Source organism: Natrix helvetica (assembly GCF_964273705.1).
Source record: "Natrix helvetica genome assembly, chromosome: 11".
NCBI lineage: Eukaryota > Metazoa > Chordata > Lepidosauria > Squamata > Natricidae > Natrix > Natrix helvetica.
In genome coordinates this window covers 9,676,237-9,704,198 of record NC_138562.1, presented here as the reverse complement: position 1 = coordinate 9,704,198, position 27,962 = coordinate 9,676,237, and the positions used below count along the sequence as shown (strand labels likewise).

Genomic DNA, 27,962 nt, shown 5'->3' with positions numbered 1-27,962 from the left:
CCCCCCTCCCCAGGTATGGAGCCTTTGAGGGTGGCTGACAGGAAGAAAGTGAGACTTCCTCACAAAGCACTTGTGAATACCAAACCGAAGCAGGTGAGTAGCTACTAGGATCATGATGCATAGCAGAAAATACTGGTCTGGCATGGCTTTAACTGTTCGCCATCATGCTTCCCTACCAATTTCCAAGAACGTACATTTCCAGTTGTAGGTAGTGCGGGATTGAAAAGATAAGTCCTCTCCTCGTTCTCTTCCTCCGCTAGATAGCTGAAGAGGTGTGAAGAACGAGTCTTTGGAGTAATTTCTCTCAAGGACAAAAGTGGGATTAGATTCAAGGCAGCTGTAAGAAAATGATATGTTCGTAGAAATTTCTTCCCAATGGGAGAAATATTGGAAAAAATCTTCAGATGAAACGCTGTCATTGGGCATTGTTGGGCACTATCAATGTTGCATCTCAGTCCAGAGGTCTCCATCAATATGTGAAGACTCCTAGATATCTCCTGAAGAACATATGAAGAACGGTTGCAGGAACTGGGTATGTCTAGTTTAATGAAGAGAAGGACTAGGGGAGACATGATACCAGGGTTCCAGTATCTCAGGGGCTGCCACAAAGAAGAGGGAGTCAAACTATTCTCCAAAGCACCTGAGGGCAGGACAAGAAGCAACGGGTGGAAACTAATCAAGGAGAGAAACAACTTAGAACTGAGAAGAAATTTCCTGACAGTTAGAACAATTAATCAGTGGAACAACTTGCCTCCAGAAGTTGTGAATGCTCCAACACTGGAAGGTTTTAAGAAGATTTTGAATAACCATTTGTCTAGAACGGTATAGGGTTTCCTGCCTAGGCAGGGAGTTGGACTAGAAGACCTCCAAGGTCCCTTCCAACTCTGTTATTCTATTCTATTCCTAGTTATTTCATCAGTGGTGCACCACACTTGCTCTCAGTGAGAAAAAGGGACATGAAGACCAGGAGTCTTTTTTGCATGTGTGTGTGTATGTTTTATTTGCAGTTTTCTTTTAACAACCAATATATTTTGCGGACAGAGTGATGACTAGGTCAATACATTTTTACACAAGTCTGAGAATGATATTACGATTGCATATATACATAGCTTTTGTCTTCCGACTTCTAATTTAATAAACTCAGTCTAGGTACAAAACATTTTTTATATATCAATTTATATAGTACTATTTTCCCAATTAATGCTCCTCCCCCACCCACTTATTGGGGTTCTTCCACATTCATCTCTTTATCTTTAAACAATACTGACCTATCTTAATGCTTCTTTACTGCTTTCTCCAAAGATATATTTAATCATCAATTTCAGGTCTTACAATATGTTTATCGAGCTCTATAAGATCACCAATATTTTAATATTTTAGATATTATTCATATTTCACCAAATTTATACCTCAGTTTTTTGTAACCCCCCATAAAACTATCACTTAAAAAGTTGACCCCAAAGTGATGTCTCTAAATCCCCTACATTTGTAATTCTTAAAGCTATCAATTCCAATATGTTTTGCTTACTATTAATCATAACGATACATTTAAATATGCTTAATCGCAGTCTTTCCAGAACAGGAGCCTTGATCTGCCTTGGCCACTCTGGAAAGTAGCATGGATTGAGGCAGGAGAATGAGTAAGGAGACCTATAGCATAAAGAGTAGCCGCTAAGCTGAGGTTGTAGTACTGACACCTGATTGACCAACAGCCTCTTCCTCTAATCTGCCCTTTGCAGCTTTAACAGCAAGCAGAATGTTTTATTTTATTTACTTAGCCTCAGCTGCTTGGTAGGGCAAAATCCTTCCAGGTTTAATAACTGGGTGAAAAGGTAAGAGCGGCCTTGTCGCATATGGCATTTAAACACATGTGAGCATTTACATCGCAAAAATTAGCTCACCACACCTAAAGGTAAAGGTTCCAGGGATGGGTTTCAGATGGTGTCACTGCTGGCTCGCTCGTGCTTGCGCTTTACTTGTGCATGTGCTGGATGCATCCAGCGCATGCCTGTGCAGTTCGATAGAAATTGTTCTGCGCATGTACAGAACTAAAAAAAAAAAAAAGATGGCGGTGATGGCGACTGGGGAACCGGTTCAGGGGCGTGGCCAGCCTGGGTCTCTGCCAGTTCTGCGACCCAGGCTGACATACCACTACCGGTTCGGCTGAACCGGGCCAAACTGGTAGGAAGCCACCTCTGAAAGGTTCCCCTTGTACAGATGTGCTAGTCATTCCCGACTCTAGGGGTCAGTGTTCATCTTCGTTTCAAAGCCAAAGAGCCAGCACTGTCCGAAGACATCTCCGTGGTCATGAGGCATGACTCAATGCCGAAGGTGCATGGAAGGCTGTTACCTTCCCACCAAAGGTGGTCCCTATTTTTCTACTTGCATTTTTTACATGCTTTTGAACTTTGGCAGAAGCTGGGCCAAGTAACAGGAGCTCACTCTATTACTCGTCACTAGGGATTCAAACCGCTGAACTGCCAACCTTTCTGATTGACAAGCTCAGCGTCTTAGCCACTGAGCCACCACGTCCCTCACTACACCTAATAGAGTCAATAAAAAAAATCTAGCCATTCTATTTGTACAATATGCTAAACTGGGTTTGTATTATTGCCTTTTTTCATTTTGTTTTTTGAGACAGTGTTTTTGTTTTTTCTGTTTGTTTGTGGTTTTGCTGGTGTAGCAGGTCGGGCAAACCAAACCTGTTTAGTTAGTTCTGTTTCAAGGTATTATTACACATCTAAGAAAATGGATGAATTCAGGAATCAATTAAAGGGTGTTTGGGAAGGCAGCTATGATATTGAGGTGCAAAAGAACAGAAGCAACCCTGTTTTGAGAAGGAGGAGAATTCTTAAAAGGTGTAGACAAATCAAAGTGAAGATCCATCTGTAGCCAGCATAAAATAAATAAAAATAAAGGTTCCCCTCGCATATATGTCCTAGTCGTTCCCGACTCTAGGGGGCAGTGCTCATCTCCGTTTCAAAGCCGAAGAGCCAGCACTGTCCAAAGACGTCTCTGTGGTCATGTGGCTGGCATGACTAAACACCGAAGGCACACAGAACACTGTTACCTTCCCACCAAAGGTGGTTCCTATTTTTCTACTTGCATTTTTTACGTGATTTCGAACTGCTAGATTGGCAGAAGCTGGGACAAATAACAGGAGCTCACTCCATTATGCGGTGCTAGGGATTCGAACCGCCGAACCGGCGACCTTTCTGATTGACGACCTCAGCGTCTTAGCCGCTGAGCCACCACGTCCCTGCTGGCATTAAATAGATGTAGCCTATTTCTTACCTCCACTTGCCTCTTTTCTCTAAACAGTGAAATATTTCAGATATACAGTCCCTTCCCAAGTTTGGAAGGAGGAGGACCCTGGAAAGTTATTCACATTTTGCAATATTGATCTTTATTTACAGCCAGCAAAAGTTTGCATCTCTGACATCCAGTTTCTATGGACGTCTGATTTCCGTGGAGAAAATGAGAAGCCCAGGTTCTTTGCAAGTCCCAAATCAACTTTTGGGTTACTTCACACCACAGCCAACCAAGAATTGGTGAGTTTGGCTTTACTTTTTTTACTTAAAAGATTTGGATACCGCTTCCCATGACAACTCTGGAAAGAGTTTACCATTTGTAGTTGTTAGTTGCAAAGTCGTGTCCGACCCATCGCGATTCCATGTACAATGTTCCTCCAGGTCTTCCTGTCCTCTATCATCCTCTGGAGTCCATTTAAGCTCACAACAACTACTTCAGTGACTCCATCCAACCACCTCATTCTCTGTCGTCCCCTTCTTCTTCAAACATTCCTAGCGTTAGGCTCTTCTCCAGTCAGTCCTTCCTTCTCATTAGGTGGCCAAATTATTTGAGTTTCATCTTCAGGATCTGGTCTTCTAAAGAGCAGATCTCCTCTAGAATTTACCGGTTGGATCGCCTTGCAGTCCAAGGGACTCGTAGGAGTCTTCTCCAGCACCATAGTTCAAAGGCTTCCATTCTTTGGCACTCAGTCTTCCTTATGGTCCAACTTTCACAGCCATACATTGCAACTGGGAAAACCATAGCCTTGACTAGACACATTTTTCTTGGCAGTTTACCTTTAAATCAATCCAATAGAGCAATAGATCACATACACAGCAATGGTATATAACTTATTTTTAATTGTACTTTTATTAAAAATCACACTTGCAATAAAAATTTAGTATCAACTAAGAAAAATAGAAGATAGCAAATAAATAGAAAAGTATGAGCAAGTAGATAGTAAAAAAAAGAAAATATATAAGGAAATGACTTCCTTTCATCATAAACAAGTATAAAGTATCTTAATAACTGATCACAACATTCCCTTAAAACAAAACAAACGATCTCTTTTTCCTTTATTTCATCTCTTATTTATAAACAAATCCTTAGAACTTCATTATTTCAGCCCTGATCAGCAAAAGTCCATACCTTGCAGGAAAGAATAAAATCAAAAAAGTGAATTTGAGTGAAGCAGAACTTGTAAGCTGCTTGAGTGTCATGATATTTGCTCAAAACGAGCCAGGGAGGACCGAAGAGTAAGATTGGGACACAATCTTGCCACAAAATATTTGAGGACCAAAAAACAAAGTTTGCAGAAGTTCAGTAAAATCTGAAATTCTTACTTCCGGTGGTTCCCTTGTGACTGGAGAAAAAAGCCAAGTCATGTTTCCTTCAGTATATGTTTATTCTATATTCTGGGGAACAATTGTTCAACTGAAACATATACTAGAATATTTAAAATAGGTGAGTTGATTGAAGCCACATTGGAAATTATACTGGTGGGTTTCATGTTTAAGTCCAAATCCTTTAAAGCAGGGGTCTCCAACCCTTGTGCCGCAGCCCCCTAAGAGGTTGTGGCCTATTCAGAACTGGGGTTTCACGACAGAGGTGGTATTCAGCAGGTTCTGACCAGTTCTGGAGATCCTGTAGCGGAAACTTTGAGTACTTTGGAGAACTGGTAAATACCACCTCTGGCTGGCCCCGCCCCCATCTATTCTCTGCCTCCCGAGTCCCAGCTGATCGGGAGGGAATGGGGATTTTGCAGTATCCTTCCCCTGCCATGCCCACCAAGCCACGCCCACAGAACCAATAGTAAAAAAAAATTGAATCCCACCACTGGGGCACAAGCTGTGACCACTGCACGAGTGTGCGTACAGCTTGACTTGTGTGCCGGTCTGCTGCTCATCTGGCCGGTTCCCCTCTCCACCACCACCACCACCCAGCTGGGCCACCAAGCTGCAAAAGTTGGACACTGCTGCTTTGAAGAGAAATTTGGACTGTGTTGCACTACGTGCCCAGTCAGTTATCTTAATCATGGCTTGTTCAATGTTCTAAGTTTGTCTCACACAGAGAACAATCACCACACAACTGACAGTCACACAAAAAATTAGTGGATAAAACGTTTGTTTATGATTCAGTATAGGTAGCCCTTAAACGTACACCCATGGGTTTAGTCATTGTTTTGAAGTTACAATGACCCTGCAAAAAAATGACTTGCAACCGGCCCTCGTGCTTACAACCATCACAAAATCCCCATGGCCCCAGGATCAAAATTTGGCTTGGTGTGTATTTATGACGGATGCAGAGTATCAGAGTCATGGTGTTGCCATTTGTAAGTTTCCCAACCAGCTTTGACAGCAAAGTCAATGGCGAAAGCTTGATTCCCTTAGCAACTTCATGATTTCCTTAATTGCAACAATCTGTTTCAACCATGGGGAAAAAATGGGCATGTCTACTCTAAGGAAAAGGAGACTAGAGAAGAGATGAGAGCAGTGTTTCAATATCTCAGGGGTTGCCACAAAGAAGAAGCAGTCAAACTATTATGAAGGCAGGACAAGAAGCAATGGGTGGAAACGAATCAAGGAGAGAAGCAACTCAGAACTAAGGAGAAACTTTCCGACAGTGAGAACAATTAATCAGTGGAACAACTTGCCTCCAGAAGTTGTGAATGCTCCAACACTGGAAGTTTTTAAGAAGATGTTGGATAACCATTTGTCTAAAATGCTATAGAGTTTCCTGCCTGACCAGGGGGTTGGATTAGAAGACCTCCAAAGTCCCTTCCAACTCTTCTCTTCTCTCCTCTATTCATCTATGACTGACTTAACAACTACCCTGCTTAGCCACAGAAATTCTGCTCCCCAATGCTGGTTGTAAATTGAGGACACTCTGTATGTGATGTGAACACACCTTAAACTGAGATTCCATCCCTTCAGTGGGATGTTTCATACTTCCCTAATCTAACCATGATTATTGAACAAACCACTGTGCTAAGCCTACCTTTGGTTAGTAAGGCTACCATGGCTGAACCAAGATTTCCACTGAGGCTTAATGTGATGTCTGAACCCAATCACATTTTATCAGAATAAGATCCTATCCCAACAGAAAGATGCAGCTTTTTTGGGGGGGGGGGGGGTGTTAACCAGGTGTACAGGTTCTTGAAGCTCCTTTTGGCAATATTATTCTACCAAGATCGGTTTTGTCATCCTATATGTACAGGTAGTCCTCAAATTACAATCACAATTGAGTCCAAAATTTCTGTTGCTAAGTGAAACATTTGTTAAGTGAATTTTGCCCCCTTCACAACATTTGTCGTAGTTAAGTGAGTCAGCTTTGAATAGAATAGAATAGAATAGAATGGGACCTTGGAGGTCTTCTAGTCCAACCCCTTGCTTAGGCAGGAAACCCTACACCACTTCAGACAAATGGTTATCCAACATCTTCTTAAAAACTTCCAGTGTTGGAGCATTCACAACTTCTTGAGGCAAGTTGTTCCACTGATTAATTGTTCTGTCAGGAAATTTCTCCTCAGTTCTAGGTTGCTTCTCTCCTTGATTAGTTTCCACCCATTGCTTCTTGTCCTGCCCTCAGCTGCTTTGGAGAATAGCTTGACTCCCTCTTCTTTGGGGCAGCCCTTGAGGTATTGAAAGACTGCTATCATGCCATTACTCTTCAGATGCCCCGTAAGCCATAGTTGACACTGAACTTCACAGATTTTTCAGCATGACTTCTCTTTTTATTACTTTCTTATTTGGGACTGAAAAGTAGGTTTGGAAGGTATGGGAGATCTTTAGGGATAACAATGTAATATGCCTCAATCCGTTACACTATCTTCACAAGTCACACAATACTAAATATAACATGCCCTGCCTCCCTGACCACACTTGATCTGAGGTTTCCTGAGTGATGAGCCATTTGCAACTGATGCATTGTTTTGTTTCTCAACAGTTCTAAAGTAATTTTCCACTTCCTGGGTTGCAAATACAAAAAAGTCAAAAATAAATAAGTTTCTTATTTGAAAGTCAAAACGGGGGTTAGAGTACAGCAAGTAGAAGAGCATGTTGAAAGGTTCTTAGCCTCCAGCTCTTTCTATCTCTGGACAGTTTTTATTCATTCATTCATTCAGTATGGCCACCCACCTCACTGCGTGACTCTCTAGGCAGTAAACATTTTAAAAATAAACACAATTGCAATAATACGTGAAACCTACCGGTAAGTGTTAAAAACTGAAAGTACATAGCAGCTGAGAATAATTCGCCCATCATACTTGCTAAATTAATTAAAAGAAAAAGCTAGGTTCCTGCATGCACTCATCAAAACTTTGTTTAATTTGTGATCTAGGACTTGGCTTGATCTAAATACAACGCCTTAAGTTTGCATGTCCAAAATGACTGGGTTTTTTTGCAAAATGATTCTTTCCCTTTGTCTTTGAAGACAGAAATGGAATCCTCTGTGAAGTAAAATTTTTCCCATGTTTATTGCATAACTCTTTTCTCTCCAACCTCAAACATAACCTAACATCACACGGCTAAATTTTGGCCACTTGGCTAACAAGCCATGTAATTTTAGTTTGTTCAGGATGGAAGATGCTTAAGGGTGGAAATTAAAGCAGAAATATTCCCTTTCTAACTTTGCAAAACTTTCCTTAGATGTCGGTCTCCTTCCAATGATGCCGTTCTTAAAACAGGGTTATGGGGGAAAATTCCAACCTTCTAACAATATCTTTATTCCACAATATGTTCCATGTTTTTGAATAAGCTACATTTGACAAGAGTTCACACAATAGGGATTAGCCACAATCACTGAGTCACCTGGTGTGCTAAGCGAAAATCAGACAGAAGATAACTGGTTTTGTTCACATACAAAGTTTTTTTAAAATTTTTATTTTTATTTTTAATATAATCATTCCATCTTCAGTTGAACAGTGTGCTGTCTTCATACAAATATCTTTGTTAAACAATAATCAAAATTACAACATCCTTCGTTAAATTAATACTGATTGTGCAATCTTTAACATAATATTCCACATATTAATTCTACAATATTAACATAATAATATTCAACATACTAGTCATATTTCTGGGACGCGGTGGCTCAGTGGCTAAAATGCTGAGCTTATCAATCGGAATGGTCAGCAGTTTGATGGTTCGAATCCCTAGCATCGCGTAATGGAGCAAGCTCCCGTTACTTGTCCCAGCTTCTGCCAACCGAGCAGTTCCAAAGCACGTAAAAATGCAAGTAGAAAAATAGGGACCACCTTTGGTAGGAAGGTCTCAGCATTCCGTGCACCTTCGGCATTTAGTCATGCCGGCCACATGAACACAGACATCGGACAGCACTGGCTCTTCGGCTTTGAAACGGAGATGAGCACCACCCCCTAGAGTCAGGAACAACTAGCACATATGTGCGAGGGGAACCTTTACCTAGTCATAATATTTACTTATCTCTTTTAACATTTCTTCTTTATTTTATTTCCCTATTTCTAACTTTCATTTTTATTATTTAACCATTGGTAAAATAGATCCCGTATTATATATTATATAATATATTATATAGTATATAGTATAGTATAGTAAAGAGTGTAGTATTGCCCTTTCTCCTTAATTGCCAGCATTAATCCATTATATTTCCGCACATTCTAATATTTTCCTAATCACATTCTCATCTGTAGGTATCTCTTCACTCTTCCAATTTTGTGCAAATACAATTCTAGCAACAGTTTATATGTATGTATGTATGTATGTATGTATGTATGTATGTATGTATGTATGTAGGTAGGTAGGTAGGTAGGTAGGTAGGTGTGTTACAACCCCTGGTATGCCCAAATATCAGCACAAATGCAACACAAATATATATATTTGTATAAATAAATAAATAAATAAATAAATAAATAAATAAATAAATAAATAAATAAATAAATAAATAAATAATAAATAAATAAATAAATAAATAAATAAATAAATATATATATATATATATATATATATATATATATATATATATATATATATATATATATATATATATATATATATATATATATATATATATATATATATATATATATATATATATATATATATATATATATATATATATATATATATATATATATATATATATATATATATATATATATATATATATATATATATATACACAATTAAATATGCATTTTCCTTACTGTATTTTTTGGGTGCAATCCCCAATAGAAATTTTTCTGGCTTTAAATCAATGTTCTTTTGTCATTTTTTCCAACCATGTATCTATTTTTATCCAGTATTTGTTTGCTTACACATACAAAGATTGATTACTTTTGAATGCTATACTGTTAGATACTTGTTCTAACTACAGTGGTTTCCACCAAGGTCCTCTGTTCCGGCGGGAACAGAGGTTTCATCCTATTGGTCGAAGGGTCTGATAGCTCCCTACTAAAGGGCTGCTGTCAGACTCAACCTTCGCTGGATTGTTCTCACTTGTTGTGTTATAATAAAGAGCTGTTGTTACCGTTAAGCCTGTGTGTGCCTATCCATTACCCAATCGAACCTATACGGTACAAATTCAGCCATTTTTTTGCAAACCTTTTCTTGCATTATGGTTCGCATCAGTGGTGGGTTCCTACCGGTTCGGATTGGTTCGGGCGAACCGGTAGTGGTTTGGGTCGCTGGAACTCATCCAGGGAATGAATAAAGAACAAGTAAAGTAAATCAGATTACTTGAAGATGCAATGTTGGATTTTGCAGGAGGGGGTTTGGAGGGGAGAGAAAAGATTAGGGAGGAAGGCGGCTTTTCAGCAGCTGTGGATGAAATAGAAATGCTGTTGGATCTTGATTCGTCACGCAATGTGTTGTAATGTGTTATTCTTGCCTAACTCTACCACCAACCTTCCAGTATTTCGTCAGAAATTGGAAGATCCGCTAAAGGCACAAAACGGTTTTAGTAATGAAACAAAGCCAGCCACATTTGCTTTCTGCCTAATCCATTTCACAACAGCCGTTTGCTCAGGCTGGATCCCGATACTCTCAGCTTGTATCCTTGCATGGAACAATCGATCCTAATGCAGGGGTGAAAGTCAGCAGGTTCTGACAGGTTCTGGAGAACCGGCAGTGGAAATTTTGAGTAGTTCGGAGAACCGGCAAATACCCCCAGAGTGGAGAAGGAATGGGGATTTTGCAGTATCCTTCCCCCTGGAATGGGGATTTTGCAGTATCCTTCCCCCTGGGATTGGGATTTTGCAGTATCCTTCCCCTGGAGTGGGGAGGAAATGGAGATTTTACAGTAACCTTCCCCTGGAGTGGGGAAGGAATGGGATTTTGCAGTATCCTTCCCCTGGAGTAGGGAGGGAATGGGGATTTTGCAGTATCCTTCCCCTGGAGTGGGGAGGAAATGGAGATTTTACAGTAACCTTCCCCTGGAGTGGGGAAGGAATGGGGATTTTGCAGTATCCTTCCCCTGGAGTAGGGAGGGAATGGGGATTTTGCAGTATCCTTCCCCTGGAGTGGGGAGGAAATGGAGATTTTACAGTAACCTTCCCCTGGAGTGGGGAAGGAATGGGGATTTTGCAGTATCCTTGCCCTGGAGTGGGGAGGGAATGGGGATTTTGCAGTTTCCTTCCCTTGCCACGCCCACCAAGCCACACCCACAGAACCGGTAGAAAAAAAATGGAATTTCACCACTGTCCTAATGGTTTATTTCCTTTAACAAACTAAATATTAGGAAATTAGAAGATGAGGACTCTTCTTAGCCTTGACATCCGTAACTGAACAGCTTCACCAATTTATTGGTTTATTGAATACATCAGAATTTACTGTAGTGTCCATCTGGGTTCCAAGTAGGGAGTGAGGAGAAAGAAGTGGAAAAAAATGGTGGCTGTTTGGAAAGATGGTTTTAATGGTGGGCAGGACCACATGGTTTGAAGTCCTGGGGGAAAAGGGGGAGAGATGCTGAGAGTGCCTGGGTTTTATGCCCTCTCTGGGCTTTTGAATTTGAGCTTGCATTCTGATTGGTTGTCAGACTCCCATGGGGCCATGCAGAGGCAACTCTGTAGGCTGTCTTGAGTCCCAGGCTTGGTTGAGCCTTTGCTGGTGATGATGTAAAGAAAGGGCTTTGGGATTCCTATTATGGCTCTGCTGAAGGAGGTAGATCTTTGTTATGTAGAATAGACTGGCCCAGGCCTTAATGGTCCATTGACAAAGGTGTGGGGGGGTTTCTGCCTCCCTTTTAGGGTTAATATTCTGTCCTTTTAATATTTCCTAAAATATCTCATTTTCTTTGGAGAGGGGTGAATGCTAACTTCCTACGGATGGTTTAATGATGAAACAGGATCACATGAGTTTGGGGTTCTGGGTAGCTGACAAAAATGGTGTTGAGAGTCGGGGTTTTTTGTACCTTCTTTGGGCTTTGCACTTGAACTTCCTGTTCCTGTGCAAGAACATGTATTTTATTGGTTGTTGTCAGACTCTCATGGGGATAATGTTATTGTGAACCTATGCTTAGTCTTGTTAAAATCTTCCAAGCTAGAGCAGCAGTGTTTGTTAGTTGGAGATAATGGCACAATTTCAACAGCAGAAAGGAATTTTAAGTCTGCAAAAGATATTCCCAGAAATACAGAAATTATCAAACACATATGAGAGGATAGAGAAGAAGTTGGAAGACTTAGAGCATCTAACAGCAAAATATGATGAAGACGTTGGAGATGTTTATCAAGTGGAAAAAGTGGTGGTTAAAATCCTAAAAATCGAAGAGGAAAATGAATATAAAGAAATTAAAATTGCTGATATTTATGGTGATTGGTTTATCTCTGAAAATGGAAAGAGTGGAATACTGAAAGATGAATTAAATGAGGGGAAATCTACCCCAAATGGCAAGATACAGAAGAAGAAAAAATAAAAGAATTTGTGGATTTAAAGAGAGAAATTTTATTAGCAATATCATTGATAATACTACGGACAATCAAAGATAAATTGATTAAGGAAACAGAAGAAGGGCATCGAAATTACATGAGACATTTTATAAGCAAGGAGTTGCTAAGAGGAGTCCATACAAAGTTGATTAAGGAAATGATTAGAGGACTGATACCACAAATGGCAGAAGATATGAGACTGTTTTGCTACTGGAAAGATAAAGGTTGATAGATGGAAGAGTATAATTTAAAACTAGTTAAACTTAGTGAAATTTAGTGACAATAGATATAGTTAAATAAATAATTGATAATGATAATAATGTATACAATGTGTAGTGTTATGATGAGTAATAATTGGATATGAATATTGAATGGTACCCATGAAAGGAAGATTAGAAATCCTTTTGGATTATATATAAAGGTTAATAAAAAAGAACTGTTAGATAGTTAAGTCTTGAATATTAGGGGGAAAATGTTATGATGCAGGAAATAGTTAAATAAAGGAAGGATAATGATAACAACGTATATACAGGTATGGGTACAACATAAGGAAACTGGATGTAAATTGTAAACAGTGATTTGGAAAGGAGGATTAGAAAACTTTGTAATTAAATATTATAGATGTTTAGCTAGAATAGGACATAAGTTTTCGGTGTTATTAGAGGATTTTAGAAATAGTAAATGAAATGCCAGTATGTGGTTATGTATTAAATCTTGGTATATTTTATGATGAAGGACGTTTAAACAATTATAGTCAAATGAAAATGGAGGTATGATGATGGTAACATGTATAAATATCTGAGTTAAAATACCTGAGTTAATATGAATTATGTTTGTTGACTGTGGAAGAGATGCACAAAAGCCTTTTTGTAACCAACTGATACACTTTCTACAGTATGTAAAGAAGGATGTGTTGTGTTTGTTTTGAAAATGAAAAATAATTTTTTTAAAAAGAATAAAAAATAGGAATAGAGCTGGAAGGGAACTTTGAGGTCTTCCAGCCCAGCCCCTTGCTCCAGCAGGAGAACCTATACAAACTTATAACTTATGTTGTTGTTGTTAGATAGAAGTCGTGTCCGACCCATCGCGACCACCCCATGGACAACGTTCCTCTACCATCCCCCGGAGTCCATTTAAGCTCATGCCCACTGCTTCGGTGACTCCATCCAGCCACTTTATTCTCTGTCGTCCTCTTCTTCTTTTGCCCTCAATCTTTCCCAGCATCAGGCTCTTCTCCAGTGAGTCCTTCCTTCTCATTAGGTGGCCAAAGTCTTTGAGTTTCATCTTCAGGATCTGGCCTTCTAAAGAGCAGTCAGGGTTGATCTCCTCTAGGACTGACCAGGTTGATCGCCTTGCAGACTCACAGGAGTCTTCTCCAAGCACCAGAGTTCAAAGGCCTCAATTCTTTGGCGCTCAGCCTTCTTTATGGTCCAACTTTCACAGCCATCCATTGCAACTGGGAAAACTATCGCCTTGACTATATGCACTTTTGTTGGCAGGGTGATATCTCTGCTTTTTAGTATGCTATCTAGATTTCCCATAGCTTTCCCCCCCCCAGGAGCAAGTGTCTTTTAATTTCTTGGCTGCAGTCCCCATCTGCGGTGACCTCCATAACCTACACAAGAGAGATACTTCTGCATCTGCACCTTTTCAGTTTTACCTTCTTTTAAGGATCTTCTACAAGCCCCTTCTCCTCTTCTGCCGAACCTGCAGTTTGAATGGCGGATGGTTTGCTTTCCAGCCACCAAACCCACCGCAGCTTACCCAAAGCCCGACCCCGTTTCCTAAAGTCTGACGAACCAGGTTTGGTTCAGAGCAACGCCGCAGCGCAGCCTCGAACCCGCGGTTACTTTGGAGATCAGCCAAAGCCGCTTTCCCAGCTGCCATTCCGTTTGAAAAAAATAAAAACACAGACAAATCTCTTCCGCCTGAAGGGGGCGCTCTTCTGGCTCTTTCCCCTTGTTTGGGTTTGAAGGCTCGAAGTGCGCACGCGTCCGGTCGGTCTCCTTTTGTTTTGTTTTGTTTCCCCCTCTCCCTCCTCCTTCTTCCCTCCCTGGCTCGCGGGGCGGAGGGGGGGGGGAAGGTAAAGGAGCCTAGGCGCGTGCGCACTTCGAGCCTCCAACCCGGACAAGAACAGACGAGAGGAGAAAGGCTCGCCCTTCGTCTCCTTGTTCCCAGGGAACGGGCCCCGCCGCGCGTGCGCATAAAGCTCACCTTGTTCCCCTCTCTCCCTCCCTCTCTCTCTCTCCTTGCTTCCACCGCAGGCTCCGCCCACCCAGCGAGGGAGGGGTCGCTGCGCAGTTCTCGGCGAGACACCGAGCGCGGCGGCTGGATTCGACAGAGGCACAAGCGGCAGCAGAGGCGGCCTCGCTGCGAAGGAGCCTTTCCCCTCACGAGCAGCAGCCCCTCAGCCCCCCGCCGCCATGGTGAAGATCGCGTTCCAGTCGCCCTTCGCCCACAAGGACGAGCCCAAGAAGGAGGCGGCCGAGGCGCTGGTGGCCGAACAGGTGAGGAGAAGGCGACGCCGCGCCGCCATTTTGTTTTTCCCCCCCACCTCCTTGTTTCCCCACCTCCTCCTCCCCCCCCGGGGCAAAATGGCGGCGGGACCCTCGGTCTTCCCTCAGGATGTGAGGGATGGGCTTTGTAGTCCTCCGCCGTGCGAGACGATGGGGAATTGGGGATTTCTCCCCGACGGGGGTCTCGTAACTGGTTCGTTGACCGAGAAACAATACACGGGAAGCGGGATGTGTGTGTAGAAGTGAGCGTATTTTATTCGCTTGGGCGGTGTAGACGTTGCGTATAAATAAATAAAATAAATTGGATAAACGCGATGCATAATAAGGTTCCTCAGCCTCCCCCCTCCCCCCTGGAAGGCAAAGCGGGTCGTGTACATGCATGCATGCGTGTGAGTGCGTGCACGCGCGTCTTGCACCGACACGCGTAACGTGTGGAGCCGACGGGTCGACGCGCAACGAAGAATAGAACTGGGCCTGCGCGTATAAAGGGCCTTCCCTTTTGAAGTAAGTAGAATAAAGGCCTCTGCAATTGTTTGCACTGCCTTGCACGTGATCCTCCCATTGGGGATTGGTAGAGGCTCATTCATGCGTTTATAATATATGAATATGAAACATGTAACAGCAATACCCATTGTTATGGGGGCATTTGGTACCATGTCCAAGAATTTTATAAGACACATCAACAAATTGAAGCTTCCTGCAATGACAACAGAACTGCAAAAAAACTGCATTACTCAGAACACCGTACTTGGTTGATACCTAGGATGCTGGCAGCAACCCATATCAACCCTCAGCACCAGTCAGTGGTATTTGCGACACATCTTTAAATGTTCAGTTGACTGAATTTCATGTTTAATGAATAAAGTATGTAATAATAAATAATAATATAGTTGCCAGTGCACAACATATAATGAGATTGATTGAACTCCCTCAGTGCATGTACCCCCAACACAATACAACACAAAACAATAAAAATGCAATTTTTAACTGGGAGTTAACAAAACCAACATTGCACCTTCTTTGCTTGGGCATCTTCTCCCCCCCCCCCCAAAAAAAAAAAACTTCATAGGCTTCTTTGCCTATTATTGGTAGATTTTGTGTTCTGCCTGCAGGATTTAGTGGGGGAAAGGTGTACTGTGGTTAGTTATTTATAACACACACACAAAGCAGACTTCAGTGTTAGTATGATTAATCCTCTCTTGGTGTGAGTAAAGCCACAGAGAAGAGCCCTAGAAATAGAAAGACATACATATTGGTAGGATATACTTCCTTCTGCCTAATTTGAGGATCTCTCTCTCTCTCTCAATCCGCCAGTGAACCTGCCCTGGTGGATGGGTGGTTGATCCTTCAAGGAAGAAGGCAAAGAAGAGCCTTTGGCTAGATGGGTGTCATAGGAGTTTAATAAATAAAACAGGGAAAGACTGGAATTGTCGGTGGAGTTTTAGTAATTAGTTCTGGGGTGGTTTTTTTTTTTATGCTGAGTGGTAGCAGTTCTGCCTTGTCTAGAGGTGGGGCCTAGAGGCGTTGTGGGAGATATAAATTAGGCTTGAAAGTGGTGCATTATTTTGCATCAAAGCAGCTTCCCATTCCTTTCTAAATTAAAGTTATTTTTTTAAAAAGTAAGCCATGGAAAGGTAGGAAATGGGAGAGTGGACTTTGAAGTGAAAATGAAGATATAAATCTAAAATAATAAAAAATGTTATGGGGAGTCTGGTATTTCTTTTTTACAAAATATTTTTTTTAGAAAAAAAGCTTTAATCCTTTTCATGCTTATAGAAGTACGTTCCTGGTCTGAAAATAGAATGAGGATACTGTGGATTTCCATTTTTCTTCCTGGTTTGTAGCATTTCCTTAACAGCTTTTAAAGATCCTTGCAATTCCATTAATGATCTCTTCGTTGTAACAACCTTAACCACTTCAAATGCTTCCAGATTTTCCTTGTTCCTATTGTTTTGCAAAATGCTAGTTATTTGCATGAAAGTGATACATTTTTTTACAGTCAAATACTTTAGTTGACCCTATATGGGAATAACGTGATGTTTATATTTGTTTCAAAGGATATTTTAGGAACTATTTGATCTATTTAAAAAAACATCTTTTTAAAAACCTATTAAAAAGTAAGCGATGGCAAGGCTGGGTTAGGATCTAATCTCATTGAAGATATTAATTCTCCAGGTGGGAATTACTGAAATTAGTGGTTTCTATCTTGGCATATTAGCATGTTTAAATAAATTTGAAGGCTTATATCAAAACTTGCAATTTGCCTTGAAACTTTGGTAGTGCTCAAAACAATTTTTCCTTCAGAACTGATCCCACATGTTGAAGGATTTTGGGATATATGCTGATGGGGATTTCTGAACAAAATTGGAAGGAAGTTTGAAAGATTTTATAAAGGGACATAACTGACAGCACAAAGAATGCCTAATTCTGTTTTGTTTCTGATGGGAGAGAAGATTAGGCAAACACACAGATTAGGCATTCTTTGTGCCTGTACATGCAAAGTTCAGAACTGTCTAATCATGCATTTGGTTTGAACAGTTTAAGGAGTCTAAGCTTATTTTCAGTAGGCATGCTAGTGTATATATATAAAATCTGCAAAATTAACTGATTTCCTGTGCCTGCCTTCAAAACAACTCTTGAGTCATTCCAGTTTATAAAAAGTAAAAGCTGTTTTGTTGACAGTGTACATGTTTGTGCCTGATTATGTTTGGAAGTTACTCAGAACATTATTTTCATTCTGCTTGTATATTATACAGGACAATTTCAGGCAGTTAAAAGCTCCTGATTTGTGACAAGCATTGATGGTTTGTCCCTAATGGCTGAGATCGTATACTTGACTTATATTACATACTGTTCTCCTTAAAATGCCATGTAAAGTGCTTTTACTGCCAAATGCACAGAAATTACTCTTCTCTTGAAAAGAAATGGGTGCTTAAATTCCTTCTTGTCTAAATACATGCCTAAACCCATATAAGAACTACAAATATGAAATAGTTTACCATTGGTCTATGTTTCAGAGTGCTGTTGCACACTAACCACATTCCAGTAACTTGTAGGGTTCTGTTTAAGCTGAGGAAATTGTAAAAGTTGTGTAACAATTTTTAACTGCTTAAAGAGAAAAAGTCTAGGGCAGCAATTTAACAGTCACAACTGGGTACCAAAATATAGGCTAGTAGGCTAAAAAACTGCACAGGGAGTAGTTATATGAATTCAGTGTGTGTGTGTGTGTGTGTGTGAGAGAGAGAGAGAGAACACACGAACTGACTTTATTTCCATTGTAATACTTCACCTTATGCAAAGTAAAATCCCTACACCGAAGAAACTGGGCAATTTCATAGTGGATTACAGGATGGTTTAAATCCAACTATTAATATGCATAAAATTCACAATAAAAGGAAGGGTTTTTTGAGTCTCAGTCTTCATAAGCCCCATTAGATGTAGTATGATTTTTGAAAAAGAGTTCCACAATTGATAATTGCCCTGTAACAATTTTAATGAAAAAAGAAAATCATGCTTTAATATCAGGTTTATACGGATTAGTTCTAAATTTATAGATCTTTAAATATACAATGCTGTTTCAGTGTTATAGATAGATCCATATTTTAAAATGGGGACATGCAACTTTTTTCAAGCCTTTTGGGATTTTTCAAAAAAATCCTTGATTAACTTGCCTATTTACAGAATCCCTATTAAATCTCAATCTCAAAGCAGTGTTTAACAAAGTGCTGCAACTATTTGAATACTCCTTTCTAGTTGTTTTCTTTTATTCTGGGCAGATGTGTGCTTTCCAAACAAAACAATGGTAGAATCCTCTCACCATTCCCCCCTCCCCTTTAAAAGTAGGGTATGTGAGAGTCTTGGATACAGAGATGAAAGTGGAAGTTGGGCCTCTTTTGCAGTAGGCAGATTACCCATTAAAGTCATAGATTACTGCATGTAAAGTGGGATGGGTCAGACATGTTGGCAGTGCCTAGGGAGGTATCTGCAAGCACAGTAATGCCTTTGGACTTTATGTTGGCAACACCAGTCTTAAGCTGTGTATCTAAGCATGTTGTATATGAAAGCCAGCTCTCTCTACACACCCAGGATTTCCCTTAGAGCACGATAAAGATCAAATGTTACCTAACCCAGTGGTAGTTTGATTAGGCAGCCTTAGTTTCCTGTTTGGTGGCCAGACAAGAGACAGCGTGGGTTATAGGGAGCCCTGTCAAACATCAGATAGGAAAGTTGCTTTATTTGTTGTCACAGATGTTTCCTGTGCGCCTAATCTACTTTTGTATTAAGTCAAATGACAACCTGCGGAGCCAAAATGTGCACGTAGTATCTCTTCTCTCCCTCCCTACCTCCAAATCTCCTCCAATAATAATCGGGAGACTTGCTTTTCCAGTATGTTGCAATTCAACCTGAAGCTTCTGCAAGCACAAAAGCATTGCTCTGGTTTATCTTAGCAATTCAGCAGTTGTGAACTTTCATACAAATCACCAGTGTGCAGCAATAGGACAGGGTTCTAAATAAACTGAGCTGTAGTTAAAGTGTCATGGTGTTCAATAAACTTGTGTTTTTCTCACCAGTGGCCAAAGTTGTTTTCTCTTAGTTAAACCTACTTCACAGCTATGTTGTTGGGGGGGAGGGGCAGATGAGAAAATGCTGTGCATTGATGAGTATCTGAAAAAAGAATAAGATAAAGCTACTAAATAAATATTTAAAGACATTTCTTTAACATTTGAGACATAGGATATGGAAGTACCGGTATAAAGTAGTGCTCATACTACTGTCTGACCATAATTTGGACTGGGATTTCCATCACAAAACAATCTTAAATCAAGATATCATAGGTCTTAACAACAGTGTTCCCTGCACTGCCTATTAGGATAGTTAACAGAGAATTGTGGGTTAGGTGGTTGCTGGGCTTGGTTGCTCCCAGTCCTGATCCTTGATAAAGTGAGGGTCTTGGATCATCTCCCCCCTCCCCTTTCCATCTTTGTCCTTTGGCTGCCCTGAAGCCTGCCTTGTGGGATAGCAAGCACCCCAGGACCATGTGGCTTTGGGACTGCTTGCTGGGTGCTGGAAAGCATAATGCCCCAGCCACTATGCCAGTCTTATTCTGATCATGTTTATAATACTGGATTTTCAAACTTCATTAAAAAAGGCCTTGCAGAAAGTGAAAATTTAAAAGGCATAAAGGTGTTAATCTTCAAATGTTTATTGGGGGAATTTTGTTAACAGATTTTCAAATATATTTTCTGGAGCCTTTGTTCTATTTCATAAATCATCAGATACATAGCTAAGGGACTTTCAGATTGATTGATCCAAGTAAACAGAATATTTCTGTAGGCAGGGATACTTAACTACTTTGAACTATGAAATGCTGTATTAGCATTTGTGTCAGTTGCCGATAAAGAAATTTTGTTGGGAGTTTTTAGTGAAGTATAAAGAAATCTGTGTTTCTTGCTTACACAGATAGCTTTTATTTTGTTTCATTCTAGGTCAGCGAAATGATTCCAAACAAGTTACAACATGATTTTTTTTATGCCTGACTTTTGATTAGAGTATTTGTGATAGCCAGTATCACATTTAAAGCAGCATTAAAAAAAACTTTTTCAGGAGAGTCAGTTATCTGAATAAAATCACCTTCATACTTTGTGTTTTAGCCATATGGTCTCTTCATGAGTTTTTGATAGTTGTGATACGTATAATTGTTTTAATAGGGTAAATTCAAGTAAATTCTAGGCCTTTAATTTGTTGAAGATGCTCAAATAATTGCAATGGTTAGCATTGTTCATTGAAACACAAATCTGCATGAGCAGCATATATTAAGTGCTAAGAGAACTTTTTTTGCTTCATAGAATTTTTTGATGATGTTGGTTATTTGCAGTTCCTCTTTTAACCAGAACTGATGTAAAAAGTCCCCACATAATTACAAAGAATTCTAAAAATGGTTCCTCTTCACAGTCATCATGAACTTGTGCTGTAGGATGGATAGTTAAAGATAGGTAGAAACCAGACAGTAATTGTAGGAAATGGAGTATCTGTTCTGAACTGGAAACAACTATTTCTTGCCTCAAATTGCAATAAAGTATTCTAATGAGACTTACCATACATTTTTAATGCCTGAGTAATCCTGGAGGATGAATAGAAATTCAACAACTTTTGAGATAATAATCTAATTGTCAAAAATTCATTCTAATTCTCACTTAGTGCCATGGTGAAAAATCTATAGTCTCTGATGGCAAAATCAGAGGAGAAGCATTTACATTATGTGGCTTGGCATCTGGATTGGTAAAGCCATGAGAAATCGGGATTTTTCTTTTATCTTGTCTGTTTTGTTTTGCTTTATCTTGTCTTCTTCCAAGAAGACCTTTTACACCAAATGAAATGACAGTTGAATCTTATCTTTGTATTTGGGGCAAACACTGTAACCTTGGGCCAAAATCCTGTTGTGTCTCACATTATCTTTCACTTGGGAGGGTAATGTCACCCTATTGATTCAAGGAAAATAGTCATTTCATCTTTAACACAATAGAAAATTTAAAACAACTTTTTATCTATGTTTTCAAGGACCCAGAAATTGCAACACACCACCGTGAAGGTTCCTCTGGAAGATGTCTGCTGACTCTTTTGGGACTTGCCTTCATTTTAGCTGGAGTAGTGGTTGGGGGAGCCTGCATCTACAAATATTTCATGCCAAAGGTATTGGAGAGTTGATTATTATCCCACTTATTTCTGTGTTTATTTCCCCAATTTTTAATGGCTTCAGTCTGACAATATACATTCAAAAATATACACAGTAAGGATGGCAAGCCAGTCCTTGAAGGTTTCCCCAAAATAATTCCGTTTTTACAGTCTCCTGCAAGGAAATGAAGGAAGGAGCCATCATAACCACAGGAAATAAACTCTTTCTTAGGAGCGGGATACCAATAAAAATGCCCCCTTGGGTGATTATTCCTTGATTATAGATCCTTAATGTTCATATACTGTATCTTGGATGGCAGATTCTCCCCAAATAGGTGGTTCCAAAGGTAGCCAGTCTCACAAGGCTTTATAGGTGATAACTGGTACCTTAAATGGCAGCAAAGAATCTGATATAACAAGTGTTCCATGCTGCAGATATCCAGTGGTCAGCTGTATTCCACCTGTTGACATTTCTGGATTATCTTTAAAGGTAGCTCCATATAAAGCAAATTACAGTAATTGAATCGAGAAGTGACAGGTTTTGCGTGGCTAGTCATATGCCCCATTTTATGTTCTCTGCATAAACAAATGGCTTGGGAAGGGGAAGTTTCCTTTGTGTTCCTCCTTCATGTTTCGTGAGGCAAAAAAACTCACTTGTTAACATACTCCAGTCCTTTTCCAGATAGCAGTCAGTGCACATCATGGTAGATCCCCCCTCCCCCCATGGTCTTCCAGGACCCAGTAATTTGATATTTGCAGAGGTTGTGGGAGAAATGGAATTAGTAGCACTTTCTTTGCCCAATGGGGAAACTGCTTCAGCAATTCCAGGACAGTTGAACTAAATTAATTCCTCCACCTTTAAATGAGTATTACAGCTGGCGATTTCTCTTTTTTTAAGAGCAAAATGTTCCGCGGTCAAATGTGTTACGTGGGAGAAGACAATCAGAATCAGGCAGCGGAGCCGTATTTCCTGCCCATCGCTGAAGAAGCTGATATCAGAGAAACAGATAACATTGCCATCATTGATGTACCTGTTCCAAACTTCTCTGACAGTGACCCGGCAGCTATTGTGCATGATTTTGACAGAGTGAGTCCCTTCTTGTGGATTCTTTTCATTCTTTCTTTTGGTAAAAGTTTTGATGAAGTCTTTTTAATATGTGATTGTGTTTTTATGCTTTCCCCTCTTTTGGGGGATTAAAGTCTGGTAGTCTTTTTCTCTCTCTTCCCCTCCCCCTCCATTTTCAAGCGCCAACAACATGTGTATGCTAAATGTAAAATATTTATTGGTGCTTTCTAGGAGCCCTAATTTCACAAACAAATTCCAGGGAAAATTGTGTTGCCGAATGGAGGAGAAACGATTCCTTCTTCAAAGCAGAGGATTTTCTATTTCTTAAGGGAGGCTTTCATTTAACTGATCCCCACCCCCACCCCCCCAAGGAGTTTGGCCTGTAACTCCCATCATTTCTAATCATTGCTGGAACTGTTGGTTGTAGGTTGGGAACATGCCAAGTTGGGATAGCTGCCTTTGCCTATAGCATTGCCCACTGATACAAAGGCAGGGAAAGAACCTTGGGGAAAGAACTTAAAGGCTGCTAGGAAAACACCAGGTGCAGAAGCAGCATGCAGTAAGGCCTGAGTGGGAGAGTTACAAAGAGATTGCCCTCCCCTTCCCCACCTACCTGGTGTAGAAGAGGGAGAAGAGGCAAGATGCAGAGATTCTCAAGACTTATTTTGTGGACGTTCTCACTAAAATGTAGTGGAATCTTGTTTCCTCATTCGGTCTACTTTAAAGGACTGACACCCCAGTTTTCCACATTCAGTTGGCTCGGAATAACAGGCGCTTATTTCTGAAAGCACAGTTGTCCTTCACAAAAATACACTGCGCACAGGCTTAGACATGCTTAGCACAGCCAATTAATCAGCAGGCCTTATATGGGACTGCTGCCTTATTATGTCTAAGCAGTAATCCTGTGAAATATTTATAGTCATTTCCAGTCAGTGTTAAGATAACTGCAAAGCAACATTACAAGTTTGGAGCCCTAGAAAAGATATGATTCTCTTCTTTACTTCCTTGTCTCTTGTAATTTAGCATATTAGAAAGGCGGGTTAGTTTCAGTGCTTTCATTATCTGAGAATGTCACAAGCAAAAAAGATCCAGTATTGTCCTCCATTTTACCCTCTATTTTTAACCTGATTCTTTCTTGATCAGTCAGTTGCCTTGGATTTTCATACTATGTAGGCTCTCATTCAACAATTGGATCTTGTGATAATCCCGTACTTAAATACACCATCCCATACCCTTAAGGCAATTTGTCCCTCCCCGCACCTTGATATGTGTTGGATCTGCAGTTCTCAGCTGGCTGTTTTACATAAAAGTGCTAGTGATACAACATCATTCTTTCCCCCTTAAAGATGAACTTTAAGCCAAAGTTAATGTGATTTACAGAAAGCAAGTCTTCAACATTTCTCTCGGGAGGGTGTTGGGTTTCAAAAATGAAATGTGTTTACAGATTGCTGCTTCCTATTGAGAACTTTGTTGCATTGAAAAAGAACAATTTGGGGATGTAGCATTGTACTTCAAAGTTTGTTACTTTGGTTTTCAAATCAATTATTTTAAATTTGTGGTAGTAAAACACATGTTACTCTTTTACAAAGGGCTGGTTTGAAACAACTGGCAGAACTGAAAATCCATCCTCTGTTACTGGATGTTTCTTCTCTCTCCCCCCCCCCCCCTGCTTATATTCTTGTAGCTCCTGACTGCCTACCTTGATCTCCAGCTTGGCAATTGCTATGTGATTCCTCTGAACACCTCTATTGTTATGCCGCCACGGAACCTGATCGATCTTTTTGCAAAATTAGCGGTAGGTACCACTCTGATGGAGATGCATGTGAATTCTTACTGCAGTGCACATCTGCATGGCAAAAGCTTAGAAGAACCATGTTGTGTCATTTCCAGAATTGCTGTAATGAAAGGTCGCTGAACATGTGACCTTTAAGGTCTTGTGCATTCTTAAAATCATAAAAGTCTGAAACATCTGAAGTTGTGGGTGCTCACCAATTGCTAAGCATGCTTCCTTTGGAGCAGAGGTGTCAAACTCGCATCATCACGGTGTCACGTGATGTAATGGGACTTTCCCCCCCCTAAAGCAAGCGGGAGCAGAGTCAGCAAGTGACATATCCCGTCCATGGGCCGTGAGTATGATACCCCTGCTTTAGAGTGTCCCCAATCTCTCACCATCCGTAACATGCTTAATGGCCTTCAGGTATAAAACTGCTCTTGGTTGAATAATCGCAAATGTCTGTATTAAGAATGGTATTTTTTTCCACACACACACACAGACGGGTTCCTACTTGCCTCAGACCTACCTTGTTCGTGAGGAAATGGTTGTGACTGAAGAGATTGATAATGTGTCAGATCTGGGTGTGTTCATTTACCAGCTCTGTGTAGGGAAGGAAACCTTCAGACTTCAGCGCAGAGAGAAGCTCATTGGTGAGTATTTTATTTTGAATTGTTACTGTCAGGATATGAAAAAGAAACCCAAGGGGAAAAAGAAAATTGGCAAGCGGTGTAGAATTGGCTTTTGTATCATTTTCTATCTTAAGGAGGAAAGCTACCATGGGAATAATAAAAGTTCAGTAAACAAAGGAGTTCGTTAAATGGAGGGATTTTCCACCAGGAATTACCAACTAGGATCCAGCTATTATTCCGGATGGGTATATTGTGAGCCCTAAATTTTGAATTCAACTTTAGTTAACCCCAAATTCTGCTTTCGAGCTGCCGTCAAGCCTTACAGAATAAAGAACCAGTTCTGTACCTTCAGTCAGACAGAAGAGAGCAAATGTTCTCAGGACGTGAGGCTGCTATAAGACTTAAGCAGCGGTGCCAGATAGATTAGCAGTGATTTCCTGGCTGATCCCTTTTTGTGTATGCCCGTAGGGTGTGGTGAGAAGGAATGTAGCTTGAGTTGGTTTCCTTAGTATTAGCTAATGAAATGAAGGGAAGGGCATGTTACATAATATTGGAACATCAATTTTATACAGTCGCTCGTGTCTTTTGCTGAGTAAACGGAGAGTACTACTTTTATACTATTCTGCACATTCAGCTTATAAAGACTTTTAAAATAAGAGCAAAGTGTGCTTCCGTTGTGCTTTAAGTACATTGACCTAAAGTTTTTTGGTTTTTTTTTATTACCTGTGTAATCCTGCTTGCTGCTATTTTAAGTACTTTTATGTGGTCATATGCATTCCAGACAGCTGAAGTGAGTTGCACGGCCACTTTACCCGTGTTGGCACTCCTGTTCATGCCCCAGATGGCTTCCCTAAATCCTTTCAGCATCTTTTGCTGAGTACTTTAATCCATCCCTTTTTTTGAAAATTGGCACTTGCCTCTTGAAAGCTAACGTTTGAGAGTGGACTTAGGCTCACTGCAGAGTCACTCCTGTCAGATAGAATTAGCAGGTCACAGTCAAGTCATTGTGAGTACTGGATAAATAGCACCATACTTGCAGCACATGAAATAATGTAGAAAAAAACGATGGCCATATTTGCAAGTTCATGTTTACAAGGATCAGCAATGGGGGAACATTTTGATAAATGCTATCTTCAAGTGCCATTTAGGGATCTCTTAAATAGGTGGCCGTTTCTTAGGAGATTTTGCTTGTGCTCACCAGTACTGTCTTAAAACAAAGTAGGGGAAATCCGCGAAGCTTGGTTTCTAGAATTCTTTCTATCCCCTTTACCAGCAGTGAAGGGGATACTCAACTTCTTTTACCTTCTGTGTAGTAAATTAATGTGTTCTCTGGTGTAGTTCTGCTTTCCCTTTCTACATTACGTGTGTGTATGTGCACTGGGGAACAAGGGGCAGGCAGCATAAGATTCGCTTTCAAACAGCGAATCACGGGGGATCAGCAAATTCTGAGTTCCACTGAAGGGATGTTTCTCTTTGCAATTCCCGATCAGAACAGCCCTCTTTTTAAACTCCACTTTTCTTTTGCTGGGCTACTTCCTTTACCTCCAATTTGCTCCCGTTCTGTTCTGTTTTGGGGGAGTTTAAACTACAGGCGGGGCATCTTGAACCCCTTCACGTGGCTTCTAACTTTCCACTAAGATGGAAAGAATAAAAAGGTAATGCCATCTTGAAGAGCACCCTTTGCATTCCACATTGCAACCTTAGCCCCACCAATGTCCAAAGAATGTTTAGGGTGACGTTGACACTTTTTAACAATAACTGAACGTGGCTTTCCTGGATATTTTCTTTCCTTCATTGACCTAAAGCTCCAGTATGCATCCCTGAGCAATTACACTTAGCTTTGATAACTCAGTGTTGTTCGAACTTAACTTTTAAAATATATAGACTTCAGCTTCCAGAATTCCATAGCCTGCATGTTTCGGGAAGCCATTCGTGCTGAATGACTGAACTTGAAATAACACCTTGTAGCCTATGGAAAGAAAAAAATCTGTTCTATCTGACCTGCTCCTGTTCCCTGAATAAAATGGCATTGTTTTTCCCCCCTGTCTTTCTAGGCCTTCAGAAGCGTTCTGCTGAAAAGTGCCACATAATCCGACACTTTGAAAACGTGTTTATTGTTGAAACCAAGTTCTGTCAGCAATGAAGAGTGCAGGGCGGAAAATGACAATCACGCATCTTCATTAAAGATCCAAGCTTTACACCTTCAGTTTCAAAATTAAATGTGCAGTGATAATCAAAAGCCTTATGTTTCCTTTCTGTGAATTGCTTAGATGAAAAGAAAAACCCTTTTAAATCCACAATAGGCTTTTCTTTGAAATTTGTGGTGCTGCTAATTTTTTCAGCTCCTTCAATTTTGAATAGTGACATATTAAAATGGATTATCCTCTTAAAAACATCTGTATGTCTGTTTTAGACTGAAGAAAATTGAAATCCAAATACCAGTTCCTCCATAAACATGTAATCAATTCATTACTTGACTCTCACAAAAACTAATTACATTAATCTCTAGTTTGCACATTGGTTTCTAGGTTCATAAAATTGTTCTGCACTTGGTTTTCCATTAGGGAAACAAAAAAAAATACACATCAAAATTTTAAGGGTTTTATTTAAACTTCATTTGTGAAGCATGTAACTTTAACCTTGGTAATCATAAGCAGCTAACATTGCTTTTTTCATTTTGTGCAATTACTGTATTAAATTTGTATGTATATTTGGAGCCTATCTTGAGCTGATCTTACTACTTTTAATTCCTCCCTCCTGTTTGTTGTGATATTTAGTTGTATAGCCAAGCACATTTATTCTTAAAAGCTTTTACATTGGTATTTTGGGTTACTGGACCTGCTTCTTAACATCTTAAATACAAAGGTATGTGATTAACATTTTTATTAGGTCCAGTTTTCAGTGTTTCCATCGCTATAAAATTCCTATCTTGTGAAACTTCTAGAGCAGACCTTACGAGCAAGTTACCACTATTACTGCAGAGAACTTACCCTTGTTTGGGATTGTGGTCTGAGTTGGCAAAGGGATTTCTAGGGAGCTGCAAACTGAGTATTTTATAAGGGACTTTATATTTCACACAGATTGTGCAACCCTCTAATAAATGTTTCTCTTAAGA

At 40.1% G+C, this 27,962-nt stretch overlaps 1 protein-coding gene across 2 annotated transcripts; it reads left to right on the top strand.

Moving 5' to 3' along the window:
• On the top strand, positions 1-27,962 carry ITM2A (integral membrane protein 2A). Of its 2 annotated transcripts, XM_081964133.1 has the most exons (8): positions 1-93; positions 3,417-3,551; positions 14,455-14,697; positions 21,265-21,396; positions 22,277-22,465; positions 24,129-24,239; positions 24,718-24,868; positions 26,902-27,962. In XM_081964133.1, the coding sequence occupies exons 1-8, from the start codon at positions 16-18 to the stop codon at positions 26,988-26,990; spliced, it is 1,128 nt and encodes a 375-aa protein (XP_081820259.1). In that variant the 5' UTR covers positions 1-15; the 3' UTR covers positions 26,991-27,962. The 2 variants fall into 2 exon arrangements, with proteins under 2 accessions (XP_081820259.1, XP_081820260.1); XM_081964134.1 differs by lacking the exons at positions 1-93; positions 3,417-3,551 and adding an exon at positions 6,933-6,971.

Excerpts from the sequence above, each read along its gene's own strand:
- ITM2A (XM_081964133.1), top strand. The coding sequence starts at position 16 with ATGGAGCCTTTGAGGGTGGCTGACAGGAAGAAAGTGAGACTTCCTCAC. Across the intron at positions 14,698-21,264 it reads AGGCGCTGGTGGCCGAACAG|GACCCAGAAATTGCAACACA; the intron begins GTGAGGAGAAGG and ends TATGTTTTCAAG. Across the intron at positions 21,397-22,276 it reads ACAAATATTTCATGCCAAAG|AGCAAAATGTTCCGCGGTCA; the intron begins GTATTGGAGAGT and ends TCTTTTTTTAAG.